General features: G+C 43.3%; 1 protein-coding gene across 1 annotated transcript in view; it reads left to right on the forward strand.

Annotated features, from left to right (window-relative positions):
• RAPGEF5 (Rap guanine nucleotide exchange factor 5) overlaps window positions 1–14,317 on the forward strand; it is a 219,151-nt gene that overhangs the window by 26,432 nt on the left and 178,402 nt on the right. The window contains exon 2 of the mRNA XM_060020399.1: window positions 13,318–13,368. Within this exon, the coding sequence (XP_059876382.1) occupies window positions 13,318–13,368 (51 nt within the window). The remainder of the gene's footprint in view (window positions 1–13,317; window positions 13,369–14,317) is intronic.

The raw sequence follows: 14,317 nt of genomic DNA on the forward strand, positions 1-14,317 counted from the left end.
GACTGTAAAACCCTTTCTGGTGGTAAAAAACATACCCTAACAAAGTGTCTCCTCCTCTGTCATTCATGTAGGTTGTGTCAGTTAATTCCGCAGTCACCTACTTTTGGAATGTAGGGCACTTTATTAACCTTGGGTCTTTCGTCTAAAAGCAGATGATCAATGTTAACATACTTTGAATGGGGCTTCTTAAAACATTAGGGTTGTGATTGACTCTAGCTCAGCTGAGTCAAGTTAGAGAAGATATTAAGTTTGTTAACCTAGTTTCATGCAGATAAGGAGAAAGAGTGCAGTTGTAGGTGTTTAAAATGAAGTTTAAAAAAATTTGATTAAAACTAAAAATTGGGGAAGTTCTAAAAATGGAACTCCTTATGAAGTACCTCTTAAAGTAATTATGCTTCAGGAGGAGGGGTGAACACAAAAAACTTGGAGTTGCTTTTGGATCTCATACAGCAGAACGCATGTAAATCGGCATCTGAATGTCTTCCTCCTAGAAAGTTCGGGATGACAGTACAGGCTGCTTTAATCGGAGGGCTAAGTAGCTCTGGTGTTTGGCCTCTTTCCCTGGTTCGTCTTGGCTTTATAATGTCCTGCCTTTGGGGCCAAGGCTGCTCTCTGCTTGACCTCCCCAAGCAAGAAGGTAGGCGGTAACATCACATCTCAACTTCATCGATAGACGTACTTAAGAGTCGTTGGTAAACAGGCCAGCAGGAGAGCTTTGGAGAAGTCAGTGTGGTGCTTTGTAATTGTCGAATGGAGGTGCTTAGACTTCTGAGACAGGCTTTTCAATTAACTCTTTTCTGTTAATACCAATAAATGTGCTTTGAGATGGTAGCAGATATTTATAAAAATAGATAAATTAAAATTCCTTGGCTGATGTGTCCAAGAAATGTTGGATTAAACAGGTTTATTTACTGCAGGAATTCTTTAACATCTTTAATTGACTTAGGGGCATTTTTCAGCTTTAATGAGGGAGAATAAAGTAAGCAACATCCTCAAAACTCATTTTGCCTCATATAATCCTTTTCTAGGAGGACCTCTTTTGATACCTTGATGTAAAAACATTTGTAGCAGAAGCGGGATTTCCTATCTAGGTAGTATGGATGAATGCTTTTCCAACTTTACTGTGGTGTGATTCACCTGGGGATCTTGTTAAGCTTCCCCTCCTTCCTGATTGAGTGCGTCTAAGGTGACGCCTGAGAGTCTGCATTTCCCGGAAATGCTCAGGTGATGCTGCGCTGCTGCCACACAGACCGCACGTGGAGAAAGCGGGTAGTTAACTGTTGATTACTAGCCGCTGAGATGGGGCCCGAGGATGATTAATACGTGCCAGGTGGTTTTAGTAGTGTTCCAGAAGGCTCCCTCATGAGCTGCGAGAGCTGATTGGAAGTTGCTGATGCCTCTTATGATGAAAGGAGGATTTCCAGAGTGAAACCAGAGAACCAGAGCTCCCCTGATCTCCGGGACTTCTGAACACCGTTGGGTGACCTGCGGGGTATGTGCTCTAGGTCTCGTTCTGGCTGAAGGGATCACCGTTTCTCTTTGCTGGGACTGTCGCGACCTTTGTGCTGGAGTAGAAAGTTGTCGGGGAGGAGACCACCGTTTGAGGAAAGACTCTATGATGACTTGTTAGAGAAGAAAAAGGGTGTCTAGACAGATGGGAAGAAATAATTTGGCGGGAAGACAGTACGAAGGGGATTCAGTGGAGGGGAGGACATCTAAATCAGTGTCAAGGAACAGAAAGAGTAAGCGTACAGTCAGGGCAAGAAACTTGTTGGCACCAATGCAGCACAAGGCTCATTACCCGTTACAGAGAGGGAGCCTGGGGAGAAAGTGACCCTGTGCTGAACCTGGCCCGTGGTGGCATCTGATGTCAGCAAACGAAGAGAAGTGATAGTTGGGGTGTGGTTGCTGGAAATACTAAAGGAAATACATACAAGATGTGAATGAAGTTGTGGTTCCATCGTATGGCTGTTAGAGTACAAGGAAGTGGAGGCTGGTGCGTTTCTAAAGTGAATTTTCAGGCTTAAAGAAAAGCTCACGAGGGCTTCCCTGGTGGCGCAAAAAAAAAAGAGAAAAGTTCACGAGAGGAAGGAGGACGTGTGACCCAGGATAAAGAAAGTCTCACGAGCCTGTAGGACTCCAGGGCCAGCTCACTGAGGGCTTGGGAAGTAAGTGAAGGCCGACAGAGCTCACGGTTTTGTGTGTGATCAGAGCCAGCAGAGGAGGAAGGCATAGGCCTGCTTCTTGCGGCAAGTGGCAGGATGCGATGCCTCTCTTCTTACCTCCAAAAGAGGATGACGTTTCAAACGGGGATTGCACGACATAGGCAGCAGTGGAGTGCCGGCTCCTTTAAATGACTTCTGGGGAGTTAGGAAAATGACCTTTTGTGATGCTTCAAGTCCACACGTGGGATCGCAGCACCGCTGTTAGGATTGTTTGCCAAATTGCCAATTGAGGATCAGTGTCATCACCCTGGTATCATTGCACGTGTCATGAATTTTATAAGTTGTGTATGTGAAATTGTAAACTGCCATGGTTAATATCGATCCTGTCAAGTTCTAAAATGAATTCTTAACTGAGAGGTTTGGGAATGCTAAGGGAAATAAGTAGTAGTAACCAGGAGACAGGGTAAGTTGAAAGTGAATTACAGGATTTCCGCTCGGCAGTGTCCAGATCAGACATTTCTTTAAAACTCTAGGTACAGTCGATTCATAGGTGAACAGTGGTGGTGGTGGGTTGTTCTCATTGACAGAAGCCTGTGGAAATTCTGCACCCGTTTGGGAAGGGACCATGGTCCCAAGAACCTGATAAAAACTGATTGGTTCTGAGGGAGCTCCTCCAGACTCCTGAGTATGGGAAACAGGACCTCACCCCCATGGGTCACGTGGATGAGTGAAATAGCCAACGTCCAAAAGGTGCTCGCTGTGAGAATCCTGGGCATGTGCCCCATAGAAGAATTTTCTTTCTCTTCTGACCAGGAGGAGCCTTGGGTGAGGAGCAGAGAATTCTGTCAGAGCTGCTCCAGCCTTGCTTTGTCACAGGTACTCTGCCATGTCCTAGGGATGTGGATGAAAAAGATACACCCCTGTCCCCGGAGCAGCTTACAGTGTAGGAAGGGAGACCCACATTCATGTACGTAATAACAGTCAAGTTTGCTGAGTGCCCCAAAACAACAGCGAATGCTTTCTGGGACTTCCCTGGCAACCCCGTGGTTAAGACTCTGTGCTTCCACTGCAGGGGGCACGGGTTCGATCCCTGGTCGGGGAACTAACATCTCGCATGCCATGCAGCTCGGCTGTAAAAAGAAAAAAAAAGGAGTGAACGCCTACTGAGCACGTATGATACAGTGAGCACCTTTGTAAGCCCTTTAATATTTTATGTCAGTGGTTCTCAAAGTGTAGTCCATGAGCATCAGCATCTTCTGGGAACCTATTAGAAACAGATTCATAGCCTCGCCCCGACCTAAGGCATGCAAAACCTCTCGGATGGGGCCCAGCAATCTGGTTTAATAAGCCCTCCAGGTGATTCTGATGCAAGCGATTTGAGAACCACTATTTTAAGACATGTAACCCTGACAAGAACCTTATGAGCAGATTTCATTTCTCCCATTTAAAGAGATGGAAACAGAGGTACAAAGAAGTTAATTTGTCTACAGATGCCTGACTTTTAAGTGGTACAGAGAGGTTTCGAATCTAAGCAAGGCACATTAGGAGCTCTGCTCCTAACCACCAGACAAGGCTGCCTCCCAGGAGAATAAGGTGCAACGCACAGAGGAAGGAGCTGTAAACTCCAAAAGGTAAAAAGAATTAAGGTATTAAGAGCTGGATTTTTTTTTCCTTTGCAAACATTTAATGAGAATTAATTGTATGCAATGAATCATCTTACACACCGTGGACATTTATAAATATGAGTGGAATATAGATCCTATCTTTAAGATTCTTATAATGAATTAGGAAAACCTAATATAAATATGTAACTGGAATCTGAAGTACTTTGAAGTAACTAAGAGAGAAATTCTGACGGGGCAGGGAGTGGGGATTTGAGCATATGAATACATTTTGACATAAACTGTACGGAAACTTACTTCTTAAATGTATGAGGAGAAAGGCATTCCAGGCCCAGGGAATATTATGTGCAAGATTCAGATGTTTGAAACAACATGTGTTCCTGGATTTGCTAGTCTGCATTACGGTATAGCTTGGAAATTCCTAATTTAAAAGGAGTTTGTGCAACTAATTGCTCCTTGTTTATTTTCACCAACATGTTTTTTTTTTTTTTTTGGACGGCACTGTGTGGCATGCGGGATCTCAGTTCCCTGACCAGGGATTGAACCCACGCCCCATGTAGTGGAAGCATAGAGTCTGAACCACTGGGCCACCAGGGAAGTTCGTGTTTGTTTTAATCTTGGGAGCCAATAATTGTTTTGACCTATTTCTTGCTTTTATGTAACATGTCAGTGAAGGTGGAAATGTACCTTAAACAGTTTTGGAGGAAATGATCTTAAATGGCAGCGAGAGATCATTTGGTTCAAAATGAAAAAAATTCTTCTGGTTACTCACAGGGATATATTGCTAAGGAGATTACAGAGCTCCTCCTGCACTGTAAATTTTGATAATCTAGACCAGGATTGGTAAAGTTTTTCTGTAAAAGGTCAGAGAGTGAATCTTTTTGTCAGGAAAACGGTCAGAGGCCATATGTAAACAGAGCAGCTTAACTGTGTTCCAATAACACCATGAACCCAGTGTGGCAGCTGAGTTTAGCCTGTGGCCCCCTAATCCAGGTCCCCACCTGTTTCACGTCGCTTAGATGAAGGCCGTGGAATGCGCCAGGAGATCTCAGGATGTCCTGTTTGGTGCTATTATTTCTGAGGTTCTGTGTATGGCTTAGTTGAGTAATTGAGAAATAAAAACCAGAACTAGTTTGTAAGTCTTCCGTCTGCCAGAAGACTGTATGTTATCACCTTTATTGTTTTGCAGGGTTATACAGTTTATGTACAAATTGACAAGAAACATCTGAGAGACCAATTTATTTCCAGAGCCGATGAAGGGAAGCAAGATACCTATTCCCGTATTTCTTTTGCTCGTTTCTGACTTGGCGTTAATACAGGAAAGGAAAAGAGAACATTCTTTCCTCTTGAAGACCCCACACAAAGTGACTTATAGAAATGTTTTCCACTACAAAGAAATAATTGGTATTCAAATGGATCTTTAAGTTCTAAAACAAGCACATAAATTATTCAGTGTATAAAAATATACTCTTGCTTCATATGTGACCACTTAAGACAGAGTTGAGACACTAGAGAAAACAAGGGGGGAAGGGTGGCAGAGGTGTTGACGGGTTTCATAGGTTTTGAGGGGGTGGTATCATACCTTACTACTTGGCCTGAGAGTCTGGGTCACCAGGCGGTGTGGCAATAGGAAGAAGTTGCCATTGGCAGTTCAGCCCCTGCTGTATACTGTAGAAGGTCCTAGATTGAAGGTCCTAGGTTGAAGTCCCTCTGGGGGTTTACGAGGCTGGTTGAGGAGAGATGATCTACACATGCAAATGGAGCCGGGAGGCATATTAGTGGCAAATACTGACAAGTATGGAGTTTTTAGGGGAAGAGATTGGTCACGGGAGGCTCAAGGCTTGGGTAGGCTTCATGTAGCATTTGTGTGGATGGAAGGAAGGGCAGGATGTGGAAATGTAAAGAAATACAGGGAGCAGAGGTCATGGCAAGGGCTTGCACACAGAGGTGAGAACGCACACGGTTTGCAGAGTAAAAATCAGACCAGCTGCCTGGCTAGAGCGGGAAGTTTGCAGGAGAGATGTGCAGCCTGGATTATGTAGACATTGAGGGGACTGGCCGCTTGGGTAAAGTCTTGGGATATTGTCTGTGAGCACGTAGGGAGCATAAACTGTTTGTTTTTAAATAAATTATATTTTTTAATAACAAGATGGTATGTTAAGGAGAGGTTTTAGGGGAGGTTAATCTGATTTGTGTGAAGGTGCTAGAGGCCAGAGTGGTCAAGGAGGCAAGGAGGGTCATTCTGTTGGGTAGCCAGGATGATAATGTTACAGTGAGAGCAGCTTTTAGTAAAGAAACACATGCTGTATTTTGAATTTTTTTTGAGGATTTATCTGTAGGGAGGAAGGAGGCTTTTATTTTTATTTATTTATTTTTTGCGGTACGTGGGCCTCTCATTGCTGTGGCCTCTCCCGCTGCGGAGCACAGGCTCCGGACGCGCAGGCCCAGCGGCCATGGCTCATGGGCCCAGCCGCTCCGTAGCACGTGGGATTTTCCCAGACCGGGGCACGAACCCGCGTCCCCTGCATCGGCAGGCAGACTCCCAACCACTGCGCCACCAGGGAAATCCAGGAGGCTTTTATTTTTTTGAACTTTACGTTTTGAAATAATTTCAGACTTAAACGTACAAATAATACAGAGACTTTGCCTTATAACCATCTCCCAGCTTCCCCAAATGTTAACATTTTATATAACCACAGTGCACTTGATACACAGTACCAGCATTGACGCTCAAGTAACATTGACACTCAAGTAACTAAAATACAGACCTCGTTCACTTTCTGCCAGCTGTCCTACTAAGGTCTTTATCCTAGTCCAGGATCACACTCAGGGTCACATTGCCTTTCCTTGTCAGTTTCCTTTGTTCTCCTCCAATCTGGGGACCCTCAGTTTTTCTTACTCTTTCATGACTCTGACAGTTTTTGCAGAGCACGAGCTAGCTATGTTGAAGAATGTCCCTCAACTTGGAATTGTCTGATGTGTCTCATTAAATTCAGGTATGCATTTTGACAAAAATACCCTAAAAGTGCCTTTCTCAGGGTATCGTATCAGCAGGCAAGTGTTGTCAAGTCTCATGGTTGGTGATAAGTTTTATCACTTAGTTAAGGAGGTGTCTGTGAAGCTCCACTGAAAGGTTACTATTTTTTCCTCAGTGTTCCTTAATAGCTTGTGAGGAGACACTTTGACACTATGCAGATATCCTGTATCTCGCCATACTTTTGTTCCTAATTTTGGCATCCATCGATGATTCTTGCCTGTAACATTTAGTACTGTGTTCTTTGCCTAATGGTGATATTCTCTTTGCCTCCTTTCGTTGCATTTAGTAATTGAAAGAACTCTATAAGGAAGAGCTGTCTCCCCACCCCTCCGCCACCCCATTTTTTTAATTCAATGATTTATATCAGTATGGACTCATGGGTATTTATCCTACTGGTTTAATGCAATACTTTCATTGTTTTGCTGCTCAAATCATCCCAGATTTGGCCAGTGGGAGCTTCTTCACGTGGGCTGCTGTGGAAAGGGTTCATGCTGGAGTCCAGGTGTGACCAGGCAGGTTGATTTTACCGCAGGTAGGGGATTCAGTGACACGTGGAGATAAGTAAGCTGACAATTTAACTGTTGACCCCAAATCTTCAGTCACTTGATGCCTAAATTGTAAAGGTTTTTCTGTGATTGCATTAACCAAGGAAGCCCACCCGGCTAGGCAAAATCATTCTCTTGTTTATAAACGCAGAGAAGAAAGACACTTGCCCAAGGAATGAATAGAATCACGTTGATGACACTTTGGGGTTTGTTTCTGTGGTACCTATTGTATATATTTTCCCAGAAGCTGCTGGTTGTTGCCGATCTGTCTCCCTAGGCAGGCAAGATTGTGAAACATTTATAAGTATTCCTAAGCCCCACTTTAATTTTCTCCTTTAGCTTTTAAGTGGGGCAAACATGTTTATACTAGAAGAGAGTCCTTTAGCAGTGGGAAGTAAAAATTAAGTCTAATGCTATGGATATCGTTAAAAGGGGATGTCCTTTCAGAAGGTATGTAGGTACGATGCCGCTCTGGGGACGTGAGGTTCCTTGGTTTAGGGCTGCGTCTGGGATGGGGTGGATAGAAAACACACACCAAAGAACAGGTGCAAGGTGGGATTTCCTGAGACACTGGCTCTTTGTTCTACACAAGCCAGACTTAGAAGCTCAGACTCAGAGCCCAGGGCGGTTCGGATGGCTTGCACCTCTGCTGTGTTCGGATCACTTGAGTGCGTCAGGCTTCAGAGCAGCAGGCGGATGATGAGAGGTTCAAACTGCCAATTCCCACCACTGGTTTTTACAGTTTTTCTCAGACCGGGGTGCATGTTAAAACTACATTGAAGGGCTTGGAAAAAAACCCACGCAGGTCCCTCTCCTATAGGTTCTAATTCTGTGGACCTGAGCTCCTGTTTGATTATTTCTTCAGTTTCCCAGATGGTTCTAATTTACCTCCAGGGTTGCAAACTTCTGGATCTAGCAGAGACAGCTATCTGTGACATCTTTATGCAGTTATCGGCACTTGTTTGTCATGTGATTCTTAAATTAGTACATTCCATGTTATAAGATAAATGTATGCGGAAGTAACTAAAGACAGGCTTGGGCTGCAAACTCAGGTGAATTTCTTAATCTCTTTAAGTCTAGTTTTGTCATCTGTAAAATGGGATTAAAACCTCATAGTTTTTCAAAAATTAAGCAATATATTGCATGTAAAATATTCAGTACAATCTCTAGCACACAGCAGAAACTGATTTATTACTTAGTAACATGCAGCATGTTACGGTAGAGTGGTGACTTCGGAATCAATCACAATATTCTTCCATCCCTGGCTGTGTAACTTCCCAGCTCTGGGGCCTTAAGTAAATTCCTTAATTTCTCTGAACCTCAGGTCTCTTGTCTGTAGATGTATGAATAGGTGGGTGCAGCTCCTAATGTGGGAAAGTGCTTAAGACAAAGGAGGTGCTCAGTAAGCACTTCTGCCGCCTTCCCTTTCATTCTGTTTTTTAACACATCACAGGGCAGTGGAAAACTCTAATTTTGAGAATATCATTGACTTCGGTTTGGCCAGGCTGTGTTGAGAAGATATTGTTACAGTGGCCTTTGTGGCTGTGACTGACTTTGGGAGCACATCCCTTGGAGCCTCAAGGAATGGTTGGGCCTGATGCAGAAAGAGTTGTGGTGCCTGGCCCTGTGCTTCCACATCAGCACTTGACTCATGTCTCCAGTTTGCATTATGCCGAACTTGTGATGACCGTGTCCTTCTCAAGCCAACTTCCTGGCTGAGTGGGATTCTGTCCTTTTCACCTGGATCAACTAACTTTTTTTTTTTTTTTTTTTTGTGGTACGCGGGCCTCTCACTGCTGTGGCCTCTCCCGTTGCGGAGCACAGGCTCCAGACGCGCAGGCTCAGCGGCCATGGCTCACGGGCCTCTAGCCGCTCCGCGGCATGTGGGATCTTCCCAGACCGACGAACCCACGTACCCCGCGTCGGCAGGCGGACTCTCAACCACTGCGCCACCAGGGAAGCCCTCAACTAACTTTTGATTGAGATGCAAGGGTATGCTGGGGCTTAAAAAGAACCTCTCTCCCCAACCCAGGCCTTAGAACTCTACTGCACAACCTACTGGCTCACAGCCTTAATTGTTTTAGTGCATAGTCTCTTAACACATGGGCCCTCTAGTTACTTATGGAGATTTTTGACTTCTTAGAATGATAAGAAATCTAAGTACACTTATTCCACTTTAACATGTTCATTTCTACTCAGTCACCCAGAGTGGGTAAAGGACAATGGCTGAAGGTGACAGCAAGTTGTGTTGTGAACTGAATTGTCAAGTTATCAACAGATTTGGTAGTTCTTATTGGTTCCTATTTTAACAAAGCAGGTCATACTTCTCTGGTGACTGAAGTGATTCATTCTTTTTCCTTTCCTTTCTCTCTCCCCTTGTAGCCTCAGTATTTTAATTCAATCCAAGGAGAGCATTAAGCCATGTCCTTTAAAAGCTGATTTAAAATTTTGCCTTAAGTCTACCATATAGTTTAGCACGATATTTCCAATGACTCTGAAATAAGTTCCATTTTTGGTTCAGACCCAGCCTCAGAGACTATTAGCATCTAACTTTAGTGGACACCTAACTTTAAAAAAAAATGAAAGTAATATATGATTGCTAACCAGTTATCTTTCTGAGTAAAGCCTTCTGAGTTTACTCTGAGTTATCCTTCTGAGTAAATAAAATTTATTATGAATTTTTTCTGGAAGTTCATTTGTGAATATTAAAGGGTTGCAATTTTCTAACACATGTTTAAAATATGAGGTTTGCACGGAATCATTTAGGGAATCATTTTCTATGGTTCATTAAATTGGAGAGGAGAAGAAATAAATTTGAATTAAAATCTAATTTCATTTGTATTGTTACTAGTCTTCTCTCTATGGTCCGTATAAGTCCTTCATGAAAGAATCATTGCATCTAGCTTAAGTAATTCTAGGAAATTGGAAACAAAGGGGGAAAAAGAATCATTTCATCTGGGCTTTATATTTGAGATATCATGGTGAGAGCCATTTAAAAGAGGACACCTGCATCAATTGGACCAGACATCCAAGATTATAGAGTAAATTGATAGGAAATTAGGAAGAAGAAATGTTCTTCCTGATTTATTTAAAATGTTCTTGAGATCCCGTGTCTTTTGATAAATGATTTCTAAGTTAGAGGATGGTATCTTGTTCACATGTATGTTTCTGGAGCTGCCACTGTGCCTGGCAAGGAGATCAGTAGGTGCCTCATAAGGGAAATGAATGGAAGTTAGTTGCCGCGGGAGTGATGAGATGAAGCCCTGAAATGCTGAGAGGAGAAACAAAACCAAGGGAGTCCAAGATGGGATGAAAACAGCTGAGTAATTGAGTCTGAGGGAAAGAATATTGAATGGCGAGGGGTGCATCTTCAAGGGTGTCCTTGTGCTACTCTTTCAGGGAAATGTTGGGAGAGCAGTCCGTGAGGTTCTTCCGAGCAGTCATTCTCAGATTCCTGTAAGTTGGCCCATGGTGTTTCCCCAGTAAAATTATGTAACAGTCCTTTCACAGTGTCTATGAAAAATGAGGTAATGGATGGTCAGTTCCTCCATGTTCTTTTTTCTTTAAGTCTTTGGCACTTGCTAGTTTTAGTCAATACCAACAGCTAACTTAAAGTGGTCTCAAAAAAAAAGTACAGTTACGGTAGTTATTTTAAGTTGAACAGATCAGTCCTTTCCGGAGTGGTACAGAGAGCGCTGAGCTTCCCCGGCTCAGGTGAGTTTGAGAGCTGCTGTCCTGGAGCGTTCAGGAAACACAGCTCCCTCGGGGCCAGTTAAGAGCGGGCTTCACAGGAGTTTCTGACAACAAATCCAGGTATTGTGTCCTGTAAAAGGCAGTTCCTGTTAGGTTGCTCTGGTCGATCCCCTGTGGGCTAGGAGCTTATCTAACACTGTTATCTAGTCGGCATGGAAGGACCCCATGGCTTTATTGACTCACCTTACCAATCTTTTGTAACAAGCCATCCACGGGGGAAGTTTCTGTGAAGTGGAATTGTGCGAGTGTAACACTAGTGTCGAGACAGCCAGATTTGGGCTGGCGGCAGAGAGAAAGGAAGCCTTTCTGCTTTCTTTTGTGGAAGTGCCCCCGCCTAATTCTTTAGAGCTTGTTTCTACCTGGAAGCTTTCTTTTTAACTAGATTATGTGAAGTAGTTGCTTTTCTGAGCTGATTTAGGCAATTAGATGAGTAATAAAGATTGTCATTCTGGTCTGCCATATTGACTTTTAAAAGGCTGTTTAGGGGAAAAAAAAATCACTTATCATGATGATTCATCTTCAAGTTATAAATCTGGTGTAGATGCAAATTTTAAACTGTTCAGTATTTCAGTAAGCGAATACAATGCCTAGGCTCAGAAGACAGGAGGCCTAGGAAGGGCCGGTTGGGAATGTGTATAGACTAGACCAGAAGGGGTGAGTGGGTGTTTTCTTTTAACACATAGCAATTAAAAATGGCCTGTCTTAAACCTTTCTTTTTTTTTTCTTGGAAGCCATTACAGATCTTTAGCAGCGTGTACCGATTGGCATTCCTGGATAAAGAGTCTGTATATTTGTTTCAGTTTAATTAGAAGTACTATGGGAGCTGTGTGGAGTGGGCAAGGGGCTGAGTGAGAATTCTGTCTTAGCTTAAAGTTTGGTAGAAGGTTCAGACACTGGAAGGCAGTGAGTGGCAGGGTATGTTTTGTAAGTGATTCTAAGAGGTGGACGCGGCGGACTAAAAACTATGGGATCTCAAAAGACAGCAAGCTTTGGAATAGCGGTAAAGAGCTTTTAAACATAGATTGGAAGCTCAGTAAATGTTCATTTCTCTGTTCCTTTTCCTAAACCGCAACGGGAAATGATAATAGTTTTCTATTGCGCTTGTACACATGTGGGTGACGGTGCTGCTTACCTGATTGTTAGGTAGGAAAAATAAGCTCCTACAATTCAACTCACTCAGCAAATAGTTGATGCAGAGATATAAATATCTGTAGTAAATGAATAGAAAAATAAACATTGTGTGTGTGTGTGAGGTTGTGTGCTAGAGGCTGTGAAAGCAAAGCAGGTTAAGCTACCAGCACTCCCTCAAGGAGCGTATGGATTCGTTGGGGCAAATGCACACGTAGAAAGATAGCCAGTACTGCAGAGCACCCAGGAGCCGCCATATAAATAGTCAGAAAACAAAGAGCTCCCAGAGGGACAAACTGCAGTGGACTGGGGTGGGTGGGCGGAGCTTCACCCAACAGGTGACTGCACAGACCCGGACTTCAGTGGGGTTCAGGGGTGTAGCAGGGAAGACGGAGGGCTTTCGCTTGTGGAGGACGGTGTGAGCAGAGGCAGGTATGAATCGCAGCTTCTTCTGATGAGTAGATCTCATGTTGAGTCAAAGAAGCTATGCACGGAGGTAGAAGAATAGAAATCTGTTGGAGGCAGACTGTGGTGGGCCCAGAGGGGCAGGCTGGGGGTTCGGACTGACAAGCAAGAAGGGACCTACTGTCAGTTGAGGGGCTATATAGGGACTTCTGTTCAGTTGAGGTTTGCAGGATGGCCTGAGGGGGCGTGACTGGAGCCCAGGGAAATCCACTAAAAAGCCGAAACAGCAGTCCAGGTGTGCAGGGATGAGAGCTGGAGCTCGGGTTGGTGAGAGTGGAAATGGAAGGGAAAGGAGAAATGGGATCAAAATCACACTGAGAACAAAGTGATACATATACAAACATGCCTGTTTTTCTGTTGCACTTTTTGAAGTTGTGCTCTGTAGGTTGGGAACCGTTCCCATGGAATATCCTGTCCCATTGGGATGAATGTTGACCAGATATTTACACTGAGTGAGAATAGAGATGTTCATCCTCCATGGCCCATGACATTTTTTTGGCTTAGACAACTGCTGGGCCTGCCACGGTCGCATATATTGTGTCCTCATAGTACAAAGCTTTCTGTTTGGTTCTAATTTTCCCCTTTTCTTTCTTTTCATATAGACTCTATCAAGAAGAATTTCCAACCCATACCTTGAACCTGCTCCTTCCCAGGTATGATTCGTATCTCTCTTACAGCATTTTCTGAAACAGTGATTCTTCCCTTTGCTCCTGATTACGCCATCTCCTTCACCTGGGGTGGCACGGCCGAAGGTGTTTGAAATGCTGATACTTGAGTCATGGATAGGACAAAAATGTTCTCCCATTTTCCAAGTCCTCTGCATGAATGCATTATGAACATGGCAGAGTTCATATATAATATAAATATTTTCAATTTGCTGTATGATAGAAATGCTGTATTTTTAAAATACTGGATATTTTACTCTGAAAACTTTGTGTAAAAGGGGCCTATTTATATTTATTGTTATCTAATAGTAGAATATCCCCGAATGCTCATTGAAACAAGGTGGGGATGCCTTCATTACGTTGTGTTAAAAAAAAAAAAATCAGCTGACAGGGTTGCATATTTTAGAATAACAGGAGACTCTGAGCTTTGTGAGGGCAGGACCGTTTTGGCTTTGCTCAGTACTGCATCCCCAGCATCTGGAATGGGACCCGATAGTTGCTTAGTGTTTTTTGAGTGACTGAGTGAATGCATACTGGTACATTGTCAGGACTAGTCAAGTGTCAGCTGACTCATACGTCTTTTATGGCGATACTTTCTGTTATCGGACTTAAGTTGTTTTTTTTTTTTTAATAGATTTAACGTGTTAAAAATAAATCATTACGTGTCCTTCACATTTTCTTCTTAGGTTGTGTTTAGGAGGTGATTACAGGAAAATTAAGGGAGTGTAAGGATAGGGTTGAAGTGTTCCGGATCAAGTTATAGTCAATATATTATCAATTTGTTTGCCTTGGGAGAGGACATAAAATATTTTGTAGGTGCAAAAAGAGTTCAGCAAGAAACAAGTAAACAGATGTTAGCATGCACCCTCAATATATCTTCACTTTCATGAGCCTTTACTTAGACGGTTCATTTTCATTTAGCTTCCTTTGTGAAGCA

This window comes from Delphinus delphis, chromosome 9, assembly GCF_949987515.2.
Source record: "Delphinus delphis chromosome 9, mDelDel1.2, whole genome shotgun sequence".
NCBI lineage: Eukaryota > Metazoa > Chordata > Mammalia > Artiodactyla > Delphinidae > Delphinus > Delphinus delphis.